Genomic DNA, 14,406 nt, shown 5'->3' with positions numbered 1-14,406 from the left:
AAAATTTTTTTTTTTTTTTTTGCAGGGGGTTGGGGGACTTTCTGATTTTAATTGGAAAATTGAAGAATTGCCTTTAGAATTTTTCTAACAGGATTTCTGACTTTGACAAAAGATCCAAGAATTTTTTTTTTATAGCAGCTTTTCTGGCTTTGGTCAGAAAACCCATGAGCTACCCCAGAGCTTTTAGAAGTTTTACTAGCAGAGAGAGCAGAAAGCTATCTCTCTCAATCAGAGAATTTTTAGAATAGCAAGAAAAAGCTATCTAGAACAGAGCAGAACTCAGAACGAGAGCAATCTGAAAAGCCATCTCAGCAGAACATGGGCTGCCATCTTGAACCCATGATTTGAATTCAAGCCTTTTGTTTGAGCATTTGTTTTTATTGTTTTTTTTCCAGTGCTTTACAGTTAACAGTTTCCTTACAATAATCATGGATGTCTGTTGGTTGGTTTGATTCACTTTTATACTCTATAAGTGAAGATGAGTCTTTAACACTACCCTGGCAGGTTATGTATGAACCACAATCTATAATCACTTTTCTTAAACGGATGAGTCTCCTTTAAGCTGTTAATAAACATGTCTGGCTTCAATCGGGATTTCAAACTATTGTTTCCAGATGGTGAGGCTTTCAGATCTGATAAGCTCTCATGCATCCTACCAAGTGGAGCGAAATGCCACAGCTTTGGTAATCTTCATGCTGTTAATATGATGATGAGAAGAATAAACAAGCTTCCTCATGTTGCTGCCTTTCCCCCCACCCCAGGAAAAGCCATCGGATTGTTAGGCAATGAAAATGTAAATGGATCACACTCAGGCAGTAGTATCTGTTTTGCTTTTTTCCATTTTAATCAATTTTCTTCATTTACCTGTGTGTGTGTGTGTGTGTGTGTGTGTGTGTGTGTGTGCATGTGTGCATGTGTGTGTCCTTTAATTGAATGTAATTGACAAAACTTTTTTTTTTTTTTTGGTTTTTCAAGACAGGGTTTCTCTATGTAGCCCTGGCTGTCCTGGAACTCACTCTGTAGACCAGGCTAGCCTTGAACTCTTGAACTCCGCCTGCCTCTGCCTCCCAAATGCTGGGATTAAAGGCGTGCACCACCACTGCCCGGCTGTAATTCACAAAACTTACCACTTATGTATGCAATGGATTCTTTTGATGTATATGGTTTATTTAGTACCTCCACCACCATTATCAAATGTTCTCAAAAGAAAAGCTGTGTCTGTTGTCAGTGCCAGCCCTCACGGCGATGAGCATTGTACCGTCTGTCTCTGTTCTGGATATTATTTTACACTGATAAAGTCACATAGTGATAGTGTTGTGTGTTTGCCTTCCTTCTTTGTGTAAAGTCTTTAGGATTCAGGCAGACTGGAGTGCATGACAGTCAGTGCTTTATAGCTTCTTATACGGAATAGCATTCCCCTGTGGAGATATGCCTTATTTTGTTTACAAGCTGATGGACATTTAAATTGCGTTCATTTTCCAGCTATTGTTACTACTATTGTTGTGAACATTTGCTGTGGGATTCTGTGTGGAGGTGTCTTTTATTTTCTGGGGTATACATCTTATACACGTAGGAGTGGAAGGAGTGGACCTGACAGGTTAGCCGGTGACTATGATGAACTTTTTGGAAGAATGCCAGTGTTCCACAGGATCTGCACTGTTCTGCATTCCTACCCACATCTCTACACATTTACTAATTGTGGGTTTGTTGTTTTAATATGACCAACCTAATAAGCATGAAACAATATCTTGTGATTTTGATTTAATCATTACTTTTCATGTACCTATTGGTAATTTTATGGAGAAATACCAATTCAAAATCTTTTCTTATTTTTAAGTGGGTTATCTTCTCTAAGAAACAAAAATCCAAATCTTTGTGTATGTGTAAGTGTATGTATGTGTGTTTCTCTGTATAGCCCTGGCTTTTCTAGAACTTACTTTGTAGACCTTGAACTCAGAGGCCCTGCCACTACCTTTCAAGTGCTGGGATCAAAGGTGTGTGTCATCATGCCCAGCTTTCTATATATGTTTAAAACCCCTGACATGTAGCCCTGTTTTCTCATTTCCTGGTCTTCTGCAATGTCTCTGGCATAAACCATTATTACACCTTATTAAAACTCTACTCAGATGTCCAGACAGTGCCCACCTGTGTGTCCTTTGGTATTTGCAAGCTGCAGGTTCATGTAGCCATCTACCAGATGGTCCTGTCAGGGGCAGCCCTGCTTATACACCGAAGGCCTAAAATCAGCAATAGGCCTGACATACATGCCTGCTAACACAAAGTCTTGGGTCTCTGTGGAAAAACACTGAAACAGGTGCCTAGAAGCTATTGTAAACAAGCAGCTTTGGTGGAAAAGTGCCAGGCTGAAAACATAGACCTTGTAGATAGGTAACCTTGGTGGATAGTACCAACTTAGATAAGGACAAGTGAATCATAGGTGGAGTCATATTGATCTGTCCCCTGAACCTTCACCCAGCTGATACTCTGTTCTGGAAGATATCTGTACTCCCCCTGAACACCTACACTCCTGCGTCATCCCCTTCCCCACATCCTGCCCTTTTGATTATATAACTCATGTGAAAAAGTAAAAATTGTGATTTGATCAGACTATAGACAGATCGCCATTTTTTGCATTTTTGCATGTCTGCCCCACCCCCACTCTCTTTCAGGTGACCTCCCCGGACCCCTGTTTAATGCCCTGCTGGATAGGACATGGTCCTTCTATTCCATTGCCAATTTAAACTTTATCACTGGCTTTCCTGTCTACTGAGAAAAAAATTGGGACTGAGGAGCTAAATGCTAGACTCATGAATACTCCAGAGCCCTGTTGGCTACTAGCTGCCACCCATCCCTTATGACTGGAGCAGCTGCTGCAGGACCCAGAGAAATGAGGTTGTCTTTTTATTTTTGACTTAAAAGTTTTAAAAAAGAGTTTTTTTTCCACTGCTAAACCTTTATCAGGTACATGATTTGCATATCTGCCTTTGCTGTATCAGTTAAAAATATAAAATTTTTCAGAATGTTTTGCCACCATGTAAAGCCAAGTCCTACCGTGTCTTTACCTGTTAATTTTTTTTGGAATACCAATAAAAGTCATGCTTGAAAATAGGAATTAGGGCAAGAGGGAAGATCTGCATTTGTAGAAGGCTTCAGTGTGGGAGTCTTGCACCAATCCTTCCCACCACCACTTTGAGGAAGGCTGCAGCCCCCTCCCATGGTGGAAGGTGGTATCTATGCTGAACATACATGCCATGGTAGAAGCTTATGGGTTCCAAGTCTGGCAAAACCTAGCCTAGTGTGAGATCCAGCCACAGGTGCCGTGAAAGCAAAGGGAAAGACTGGTAGACTCAGGATTACATAGTGCAGTTTGCTGGAGACTCACTTACAGAAACTTAGTCATGGGCACGGGAGGAGGAAATCCCTGTGACTTAAGTTGTAAAGTGACTTCATCCGAGCTGAACGTTGGTGACTTATCTTAAGCTGCTGTTGGTGAAGTCAGACACATTCCTGATACTGTAACTGCAGAGTCTGGTGTAAAACTCCACATACCACACTAATGGCTTTGTTATTTGCAGGGTGGTAGAGAACTCTGAAAGGAAAAGTAGCCAAGATGACACAGGGACATCATGGTAGTGTAGGCTTAGATTTTTCAAAACCTACTTTTAATAAGTAGGTTCTTAAATGTTTTAACCTCCCTTCTAGCCCACCACCCACCAGAGGTAGTGGGAAGGAAAGGTTAATAAAGCAAAGGAGGATGTGGACCTATTTAGAAATAGTTCTTTGGAGCAAATCCAATCTGCGTTGTCAGGATATCAGCAGTTTGGTTCACACAAATCAGCAGAGGCAGCTTGATCCACTCACAAACACCATTGACGAATCAGCAACTGCGGGTTGGTCTAGAAGGAACCTTGAAGTTCTGCCAATGGCCGAGTTCCTGGAAGTGTGGAAGCAACAAGAAGCCACTGGAACACCACCAGAAGTTCTTTGGTGTATTTCTCTCTATGAAGTTACAACAAATGATGACCAGCAAAGAATGGCAAGGCGAACTAATACCATCCAGCATCTTCCACTGTCTGTTAGGTTATATTTATACTCTTTCCAAACATCATGTGTTCATGAAGCGTCTGTTCTAGCAAAACATCACATGCCCTTTTTTCAGGCTGCTTCCAGAAAAACACCACATGTCTGCTTTCAGCAAAAACATCCTCTCATAAGACAGTTCCCAGAAAAACATCACATAACAGAACCGAGTGAGTCTCCAAGAAACTTCACAGTGATTACAACTCAAGGTGGTTGCTGTAAGTCAAGCTGGATCCACATAGTCTATCATACTTTTAGGCAAGGATAGATGGGAGACATTGTTTCCACTTCAGAACTGCTAGGAAGAATGTGTATAGGACAATTCTTGTCCAGACGAACTTTACTGTGGGAGGTGTGACCAGAAGCATTGAGGTGGCTAACTGTAGCCAACTTTTCTGTCATCTGTGTTTCACTCTCATGTCAACACAGTGTCACACAGAGAAGCCTGGAGCCCCACACAAAGGCACAATAGGGAAGGACATACTGCAGCTCATGAAGGAACGTGAGGATGGGGGAAGAGTGGGCAAAGATACTCTCTTATTCAGGACCTTTACAGAGGGATTAGCCAACTTGTTTGCCATATTCACTGTCCCCTGGCCTGAATCCTGGAGCAGAATCCCTCTGGTCTGCCAGTGTAGGTCAGTAGTGGCAAGGTTGTCCCTATATGCGTTCCTGCAAGGCTGCTCTGCTTTTCTCTCCTCTACATCTCTGCAACTCCTGCCTTGATCCTATCAAATTTGTTACTGCCTTTTGACAAGATCCCTGGGTGATGTATATGCATGTCAAAGTTTGAGCAATAGACTCTCTCTCTCTCTCTCTCTCTCTCTCTCTCTCTCTCTCTCACACACTCTCTCTGTGTGTGTGTGTGTGTGTGTGTGTGTGAGAGAGAGAGAGAGAGAGAGACATCTGCCCGGAGACTGAGGAGGGTATCAGATGTCTTGCTCTATCACTTTCTACCATATTCCCTTGAAACAAGGTCTCTCACTGAATCTAAAACTAGGCTGGACCACTGCATAGGCATTGCAGGCTCACATGGCCACACCCAGCTTTTTGTGTGGTGCTAGGATCTGAACTTAAGCCTTCATGCCTGTGCATAGATTTATGCTCTGTTTTCCTTCTGTGTGCCTCACACGGTCTAATCGATACCTTCTGAATCAGTCCTCTTCACTTGCCCTAGCTTCCCTGGATTTGGATGAGGGTTTACCCTTGGTGAGATCTTAATTCTGACTGTAGGCTCTCTTAATTGCTGGGTTAGTAAAAGTAATCTTGGTCAACTGGCATGAAGTCCTGTCAGGTTTGTGCATAGTTCCTTAAGAACCCCACTCTGCTGGTCTACATCTGTGATTGGTCGTCACGGACTGGAGCCATGCCTGGGCCTGAAACAGATCGCTGTGTGGAGTAAACAGTGAGATTTAGTTAGGTCATTGAACCACAAAGAAAAATATTTCAGAAGACACCAAAAACACTACATCACATGAATCCTCTTCTGACTCTGATAATTTTATTTCAGGGACAGCCAGCAGTATGGAGACTGATGTCACACTCAGTGAACTCCATTGATCTTTTATGTGCCCTAATTTCAATTCTGGGCTTTTTTTTTTTTTAAACTTAAGGGCCTGAAGTATATGTCTTTCATCTCAGTTAATTGGAATAGATTAAGGGAAGGACCTTGTAAATTTAGACACACTGAAAATACCTTACGTTAACTTCTCTCAAACCTGGTTCTGTTGCTCTTGAGGTTGGTGACCATGACACCTATCAGAGCCATAACTTTGAAAATCTTATGAGAAAAAACATCTCAGGGCCATGCATAGACCACAAAAGCTGATATCAGTTACTTCTGGTTAGTATGCAAGCCAGGTACTTCATTCATTACATATGGTCTTGTTTTTATGCTACTAATGACTTTCTAAAGTTGACAGTCTATTACGCCCATTGTTACACATGAGGGGCAGGTAGCAGGATATAACATAGCTCATAAGGTGATGAGGCCAGGATTTGGACACAGAGCCAAAAGGAAGCTGTGTCAAGTTAACAAACATTTTTTATAAACAAATCTGGTACTATGTACATTATGAAAGACAACAACAAAACCACATGTGTGTAATCCTAAATAAGATAGAGTTTATAAACCAATATTTTAAATGTTATTATTTACTGGGATTTTATTTCCTATAACCTGCTTCTTGAAAAGGCCTTTAACAAAAGGTTTTTAGGAACATATCCATTAATTTATAAATAGTCCAGCTTTGATAAATAAAACATTATACTTGTTTTCTATTACAGATGTTTTGAAAAAAAAGATTTTTGTTAACCATTATATGAGATACAAATTATAATATGCACATTTAAATCTTTATGAAAATCTGTGTATGTAACTACATTTTATAGCTCAATTAAATCTTATGACCAATGAATGTTGTTTTATATAAATCTTATGAAACATTTAATACACCCAAGGATCTCTTAATAGGTCTTAAGGTCTTTAGAGTATGTTAGGATTAATCAGAGAAGGTACCCAGGTGCTGCTAAGAGACCAGACCATGCAACTGATCTCATACAAGAGGTTTCTCATACAAGAGGTTTACGGGGGTGTGGGAGGGATGAAAATCCATCTCAGAGTATAGACATGAAAGGGGGGAGGGATCAGGAACAGAGAGAATAAGAGAAAGAGGACCATGATGTTGGGAGGGACTTTTAAATGGTACATGCGTCACATGGGGAAATACCCAACTTGCAATTCATAGTATGTGAATTCTAATTAGGCAAGCCAAAGAATGATTTTAGCATATAACAATTTTAGCATATAACAAAAAATTGATTTCTTAGCCGGGCGGTGGTGACGCACGCCTTTAATCCCAGCCCTTGGGAGGCAGAGACAGACGGATTTCTGAGTTCGAGGACAGCCTGGTCTACCGAGTGAGTTCCAGGACAGCCAGGGCTACACAGAGAAACCCTGTCTCGAAAAACAAAAACAAAACAAAACTTCTTAAGAAGGAGAACCGAAGCAGTCTGTTTGTTTTTTAAAAATTAGTTTAACACAAGCAACAGATGAAAGCCATTATCACAGACATAGAGGACATGATTACACAGAATGTAGGTACGCCCAGTTTTGAAAAAAATGTAGCAAATTTATATATCTTAATTTCTTTAAAGAGTTAAGGAAGGCTTAATAACACAAAAGACCAAAGGTGAAGTGTGATTCTAAAGTTCCTCTGATTCAGGAACAATCTTACCTTTTGTATATTTGTGTTGGGGGTTGTGTGTGGATTTTGTGACTTGCTTTATTTCTAGTGTATCTTTATCAATATAGATAGAATGATGGGTTTGTTCTTAAGGATTCGAAAACTAACTAACTAAATAAATAAATCCTTTACAAACCCATGCACCTGGTTTCTAAGCCAGAATTCCTGTGAGGTGCTTGCAATAGTGTGACCACTCAGATCTTTGGGAGCAAGAAAAGATAAGGAAAAGATGCAGATACACTGTGGTATAAGGCAAGACAGAGAACTGGCCCTGAATACCTTATATTATTACAAGATATTGTGTGTTCATTAGCTTACAGTAATGAAAGGTTCTTCTATGCTTGTCACTAATGTTCCTCTCAGAATAGCTCTGGAAGGACAAACAGGCATGTTATATTAATGCCCACTGTGATGATATGGCTCAGTAGGTATCCTGGTGATATTTTCCTTTGTCAGTAATGTTTATTTCCAGCTCAAATTAACTTATATGAACTATTAGCAACTATTAAAGGTATGTGCATGCATGTGTTAGGGTCTCTTTCTGTCAAATCCCTCCAATGGAATGCTGTTTGGTTTGTAAGTCTGAGCCCAATGCAACTCGGCGTCTATCCAGCTTCTAGTCCAGGTTAGTTTTGTAACTCTGGAAAGTATAAGTTTCTGTGCTTGGAAGAGGAGGAGCAATAGGCTAAGCTGTTGCTAGTTGCAGCCCCTTACCCCACTTTTTGTTTGTTTGTTTGTTTGTTTTGGTTATTTTTGTTGTTCTTGTTTTTCCATCATATTAGTCCAGAAAATTTAAGAGTCCATAGCTGAGGTCTAGCTGAAGTCTTTCTCCCTGTGTTTATTCTCTGTGGTATGGTGTGGTGTGGTGTGGTGTGGTGTGTGTGTGTGTGTGTGTGTGTGTGTGTGTGTGTGTGTTGGTATAAGAGATGGAGATTGCATGGGAAGGATGGGAAGATTTCTTAGAGCTGATATTCTGTGATCCTATTTTAAAGCAAGGAAATCAAGGCTCAGGTGAGATCCTGGCCTCCTGGGTAGAAAGTAGAAGGGCTCTTTGCAGTCCGCTAATCTACCTGTTGGCCCAGCCTAAGGAAGCAGCTAAATTCAAGAAGTTAAAGTTCATAGGTGATGGAACTAGAATCTAAGTTTGTTCAACTAGTATCAGTTTTCTTTCTAATCTACCTCTGAAGCTGCTTAGGGGTTGCCTTGCAGATGTTTGAGAAGGAAACTCCAGGATGAAGTCTGAGTCTATTTCTGGAGCAGTATGTATCTAGTTAACTATTAGATCTTTGAGGGTTTCTGTTGTCCTGGCTGAAGGTATCTCTCAATAAAGAGGTCGTTGATTTTTTTCCCCTCTTGTTGGGGAAATGTCCTTTCCCGGTGAGTTTTCCAGTATACTTCCAAGTTGGAAGTTCTTCACTGCATCCTCTGACTTTGGAGATTTTGTGTACCCTCACCCAGCCCAAGGTTCCTGATACCAGATGTGGATGAAGGCTTGTTGGCAGTAACAAGAAAAGAAACATAAGAAACAAGTTATTAAATATCACAAACAAGGAAGGCAACACTTCATTGAAAAGTACTGCTCATTAGCAACAGGGAGCAGGGGCTGACCAGAGAGTTTTCCAGATAGCTCAGTAAACAAAGGAAGAGGCAAGCATTTCATTCGGATGTATGAGTCTGGAACGTTCCATTAGTCATGGAAATGAGTTCAGAACATGCCTTTCTTCTTATGCACTAACATCCTCACCTTGTACGGACTCCCAGGATTCAGTTGTCCCAGGAGCTGCTGAGTTTTCCTTACAGCTGACACCATTGCCTTGAACAGGCATCCATAGATAGCTTGTGACGAATTTGAGTTGTAGCTATCATCCTGAATCTGATGTTTCCAAATTTGCTGGACACCAAAGTAAAACACAGCTACTTTCAAGCTGTACCCCTTAGCTAAGGTTACCCCCTAGCCCTTTTTTAGGTCAAGATGCCAGAATGACAGGCATAAACCTCTGACTGCTTCCTCAGAACTTGGTTGACATTTCTGTTCTTTGCAACAAAGGGAGAAATTTTAGGGTACTATGGCATTCAACTTCAAACAAGCTTGATAGAAATCATAATTACCAAATATAAAGCCCTGTTGACTCCTCGTGCATTACTTGACACTGCTTTCAGCTATCCCACATAGCACCTCTTCTGTTTCTTCCATGAAAACCCATAGCAATAATGCAGTTTTTCCTTGACAGGCCACCTGGGGTGGAGATGCTTGCAGGCATCGTTCTTCATTGATAAGGTAAATGTGAAGCAGACCATGCTGCTGCTCACTGGCGCACTTTTGCGGTTGCTGTTGTTATTATTGGCTTTGAGTGTTTTTATATACCAAGATTCCTTTTCCATAAAAGCCCTAAATTTACCTGAAGCAACTTGATGGTTTCTACAAAAGCCGAACATGGGCAATTCATACAAAGCCAGAACTGAGGATGCCATGCCTTTTAAATTTATTTAAAATATTTTTGAATTTTTAGTGTCTTAACTATTCATGAGTCTCTAACACTAGGTTTTAACATATGAGCTACATTGGACTGACAGTACAGTTCTTCTGTTTTATGTAGCACTGAACGATTATGACCTTTCAAATCATCCAATGGCAGTGAGCGTTTCCTTGCTACCTGCCCCAATGTTCTGAGTTCTCAAATGAAAGACACACACATGTAGTCTTGTATTTAATATGTCTTAATCAGCTCGATGGTTGGGCCACTCTCAAACATCTACATTGTTAACACCTCCCCTCTGATACTCTTGAGTCACTACTTACTAAAATCTATATTTTAGCTTTGTTACCCTAGACCATTCGGGTGTTAGAGGTGGGGCCCTGGGGCCTCTCTTCCCTGGCTCTTACATGATTGGTATTCTGTCTTCTGTAGACTCTCAAGCCTGGATATTTTTCCTTTTCCCGGCATCGTGATCCTGTTTCTTCCTTAGTCCCCTTGTTTGTGAATCCTAAAGTCCTGCCTTTGTCTCCTACCCAGCCATTAGCTGCCAGCATCTTTAGCTAGAATTTGGGGAAATATGTGTACAGGCAGAATATGCCGAAGAATAAAGTTTAGCTAATGTTACCGTACTTCAAAACGCATCTTGAGGTGTTCATCCATGTGGACTAGAAGTGGGTGAAGAATGGACACTTGCATTTGAATGAAGCTTGCTCCTTCTAATTCCTCTCTCATTGCCCAGTGGTGACTAACTGGGCCAAACAACTCTGAGTTTTCCTCCTGAGCTATTTGAGTTTCTGAATTTGCATATTCAGTGATATCTTCCTTGAATCTCCCTGTGATTTAGTCTTTTTTTTCCCCTGTCACTCATGACACTCATCAAGATGACACAGGAAGAAAGAGATGAGATTCACCCAGCTCATTTATCTCTTGATTTTAAAATAGGTATGTGTGTGTTGAGAGAAGAGAAAGGCAGGGCAGTTAGATATTATTTGAAGTATTTGGAACAAGATAATGTGAAAATCTTAATGTTTTATGAGTCTTAGCAATCAAAGTCGTTGTTAAATTGGGCCTCCATACAGCTAATGGTTTTCACGTAGACAGCTTAAGGCAAGATTTCAAAGAATCTATGACATTGCTTGTTTCTTTTTCTTCATTTAAATTATTTATAACTAACCTATGATTTATTTCTGAAGTTTTCCATGCAATATTTTAAGACTGAGATTCATCATGTAGGTTACTAAAACTTTAGCATACAAGGTAGAGGACCAGGGCTGCTGAAAACACATAAATCCTTGGATTAATGAGATTAATGAGGGGCCTTCCTAGCCAGAGGATGCATTTAGTTGCCAGGGGAACCAACCAACCTTGTGATTCAGGACATTCATTCCTAGGGAGGGGGACAGGTTGATAAACCAATAGTCAATAATGTAGTCAGTCATGTCTGTATAATGAAGCTTTCGTAAACGGCTTAGGTTTTAACACTTCCAGATTGCAGCGGGATATTTTTCCCACAAGTTGGGAGGAGTAAGGAGAGGAAGAGGAGGATGAGAGAGGGAGAGAGGGGGGAAGAGAGAGACAGAGGAGGGGGGGGGGACATTGAAGCAGACGTGTGCCTGTCTGTAGCAGTCAAAGGTAGTTGATATATCTAGGTTGGGTATTGGGTTACACCTGATTGTGTGGGCATCTTGTTATTGAGCATTACCAAATTACCAAATACATAAAGCCTTTGTATAATCTAAGCATTAGAGTCTCATTCGTCCCAGGCCCAAGTGGATGGTGGGATGGTCTGGGCACAGCCCAGCCTTGTGGAGACAGTGTGGAAAATTGGCAGAGCCATCTCCCACGCTGACATCTCTTGGGTGCCAGGGCTGGTGTTTCTGGCTGGCCGATTCTAGCTGTGACACGTGCATGGCCTCTGGCTGCTTCCAGCTGCAGAGCACTTGGCTTCAGGAAGCGGCGCATTGCGGCCTGAGATAAGCAGAGCTGCCACCATTTAGATGGTTGGCCTAAGAATATGCCTATTTAAATTATTACTTCAACACCAGACAAATAAACAAAATGTGGTTTGGGAAAGTAGTGTGCCACAGGACAAGAAAGTTCTATACCCTTCCTGCTGGCTCACAACACCCTTCTCCCATTCATGGGACTGTGTACCAAATCCCCTGGCCATTCATCCCTGTGCTTTGGAATGTCCTTAATGTTTGATTCAGTTTTGTAATCTGTTTTATCAAACTAATTGAACCCGAAGAGAGGAACATAGGAACCCTGATTTAGAGGAGTTCAGATGGAAACTCAGGCTATTACCTGGGCTTTTATGATTGGCACCTAAAGTACAGCAGGTTCATGAGACTCTGTCTGTATTTACCCTGAGGGATCTGAAGATTTCTTAAGAATGACAGAATGACCATGTCTTTGTGTTTACATAATTACAAAGCTCAGAATATAAGGAAATTGACATCAGAAACTTCATAAAAAGAACTCTTATGACTAGAGAGATGGCCCAGAAGTTAAGGGCATTTATTGCTTTTCCAGAGGACCTGAGTTCAATTCTCAGCACTCATATGGAGCAGCTAACAACAGCCTGTAACTCTAGCTCCTGGAGATCTGGTGCCCTCTTCTGGTCTCTACAGACACTGTCTTCATGTGTGCAACACTCCACACACACACACACACACACACACACACACACACACACGTGCAGATATGCACACATAATTAGAAATAAAAATCCAATTCTTTTAAAATATACTTTTAATTTGATAGATTTAAGCATGCCATTTTTTAGAAATAACAAGAATAATGAAAAGCATTAAACAGCATCAGTGCTTCAAAACATGGTACCTGTCGGAGTAATAGTGAATTAGTTAGATGTGAGGTTACACATCTATAGTCTCAGCACCAAGGCAGGAAGATGGCAAGGCTGAAGCTAGCTGGAATACGCAGAGAGACCTTGTCTAAAAAACAAGCAAAAGCTATTTTTCCCATTAAAATTATAAAAGCTGCACAAACAGAGATGAACTTATTATAAATATTTATCTTTAAAATGTTTATTTACATGTGTGTGTGTGTGTGTGTGTGTGTGTGTGCTTGCACGCACCATGTGCATGCAGATGTCTGAGGAGGTGAGATGAAGTCAGATCCCTCAATACTGGAGTTACAGGTGGTTGAGAAACACTCTATATGTGTGCTGAGAACAAAACCTGGGTCCTCTGCAAGAGCAGCAAAAATTCTTAACCACCGAACCATATCTCCAGCCCTCAAAATTTATTTTATAAAAAGCATGTTTGAGAAAAAGGCAAATATACATGAACTGTGAAATACGTACAGTGTCTCTCCTATGGATAAAGTATTAAGTGACCCGTGAGAAGAGTTAAAGTAGTTTGCCAAAGATAATGAGTATGGGAACTGTGGGTGTGGCTTAGTGTTAGTACACTTACTGAGCATGCGCAACACCTGTACATACTGAGCACGCGCGACTTCTGAACTTACTAAGCATGCGTGACACCTGGACTTGCTCTTCAGTGCTACAGAGGGAAAGGGAGGGAGAGAAAACAGGGGCAAGGAGGGCAAGAGGTTGTATGATGAATCTTTTCTTTCCCATGGTAGTCTTTGATGATGTCATTACACTAGAGCGAACTGGAGTGGAAATGAAAACAAAAGCCTCCATGTGAAGAATATTATTTTTTATATTTTTTAATGTATGCTTCCTATTCATTGTCTTTTGGATTCAGTAAGTCTAAACTTTATAGGTTTGAGAGAGATGCTCTAAGCAGCTTTTCTTGCCTTTGAAATTTGCACCCTGTAGTACTTTTCTATCAAATTATATGCAAGAGAACTAAAACCATTTCCCTTTTCTTCCCCGTTTTTTCTTAGGAATTGTCATAGGAGTCTTGGTTCGAGGACACAGTGAGCTCTCAAATCTGGATAAATTCTACTTTGCTTTCCCTGGAGAAATTCTGATGAGGATGCTAAAGCTCGTCATTTTGCCACTGATTGTATCCAGCATGATCACAGGTACCTTGTGTTCTCTGATTATTCAAGGAGTGCGTGAGAACCTGGGTGGTTCTTTACTAATCATGGAAAAATCGAAATGCATTAAATGCATGTGTGCACACACACATGCACAGAGCCCTCATTTGCAACGCACATTTCCTTGACCTGAAGTGTGGTTGGATTCTCAAAGTGCCATTGCTTCATTGTGTCACTGTCCCTCTGGCACTGCTGACCACAGCTCAAACCTACATTCATCCAACATGTGATGCCTTTGTGAGCAAGATACTGTTTTTAAATGCATTATGAATAAAACTCTATCTAGGGCACAGAAGGGGGGAAATGTGTATTTGACCATGGAAATGTCAGCTTGTGTCCTCAGGAAAAATGCAGTTGTCAATTTTGATCATATTTTCAGTAGCTGGCTCCTTTGGTTCCCAGCTCCAGTCCTCCTGCCCACTAACCTCTATGTAGCTACCCTGAGGGTGCCTCTCCTCCTGGCTCCTCACCCACTTCCACTCCTCCACAGAGCTCAGCATTAGCTACAGACATGCCCTATAACCCTGCCATGGTGTCAGCCGCCAAGAGCTATGGGCAAGCTTTCATTGAGGTTT

General features: G+C 41.1%; 1 protein-coding gene across 1 annotated transcript in view; it reads left to right on the top strand.

The window, feature by feature from the left end:
- Slc1a1 (solute carrier family 1 member 1) overlaps window positions 1-14,406 on the top strand; it is a 74,084-nt gene that overhangs the window by 25,425 nt on the left and 34,253 nt on the right. The window contains exon 2 of the mRNA XM_028764025.1: window positions 13,676-13,816. Coding sequence (XP_028619858.1) covers window positions 13,676-13,816 — 141 coding nt within the window. The remainder of the gene's footprint in view (window positions 1-13,675; window positions 13,817-14,406) is intronic.

The sequence above is a fragment of the Grammomys surdaster genome, unplaced genomic scaffold (assembly GCF_004785775.1).
Source record: "Grammomys surdaster isolate TR1022 unplaced genomic scaffold, NIH_TR_1.0 141, whole genome shotgun sequence".
NCBI lineage: Eukaryota > Metazoa > Chordata > Mammalia > Rodentia > Muridae > Grammomys > Grammomys surdaster.
Note: the sequence above shows the minus strand (reverse complement) of the source record. Positions and strands in the feature narration are given on the sequence as shown.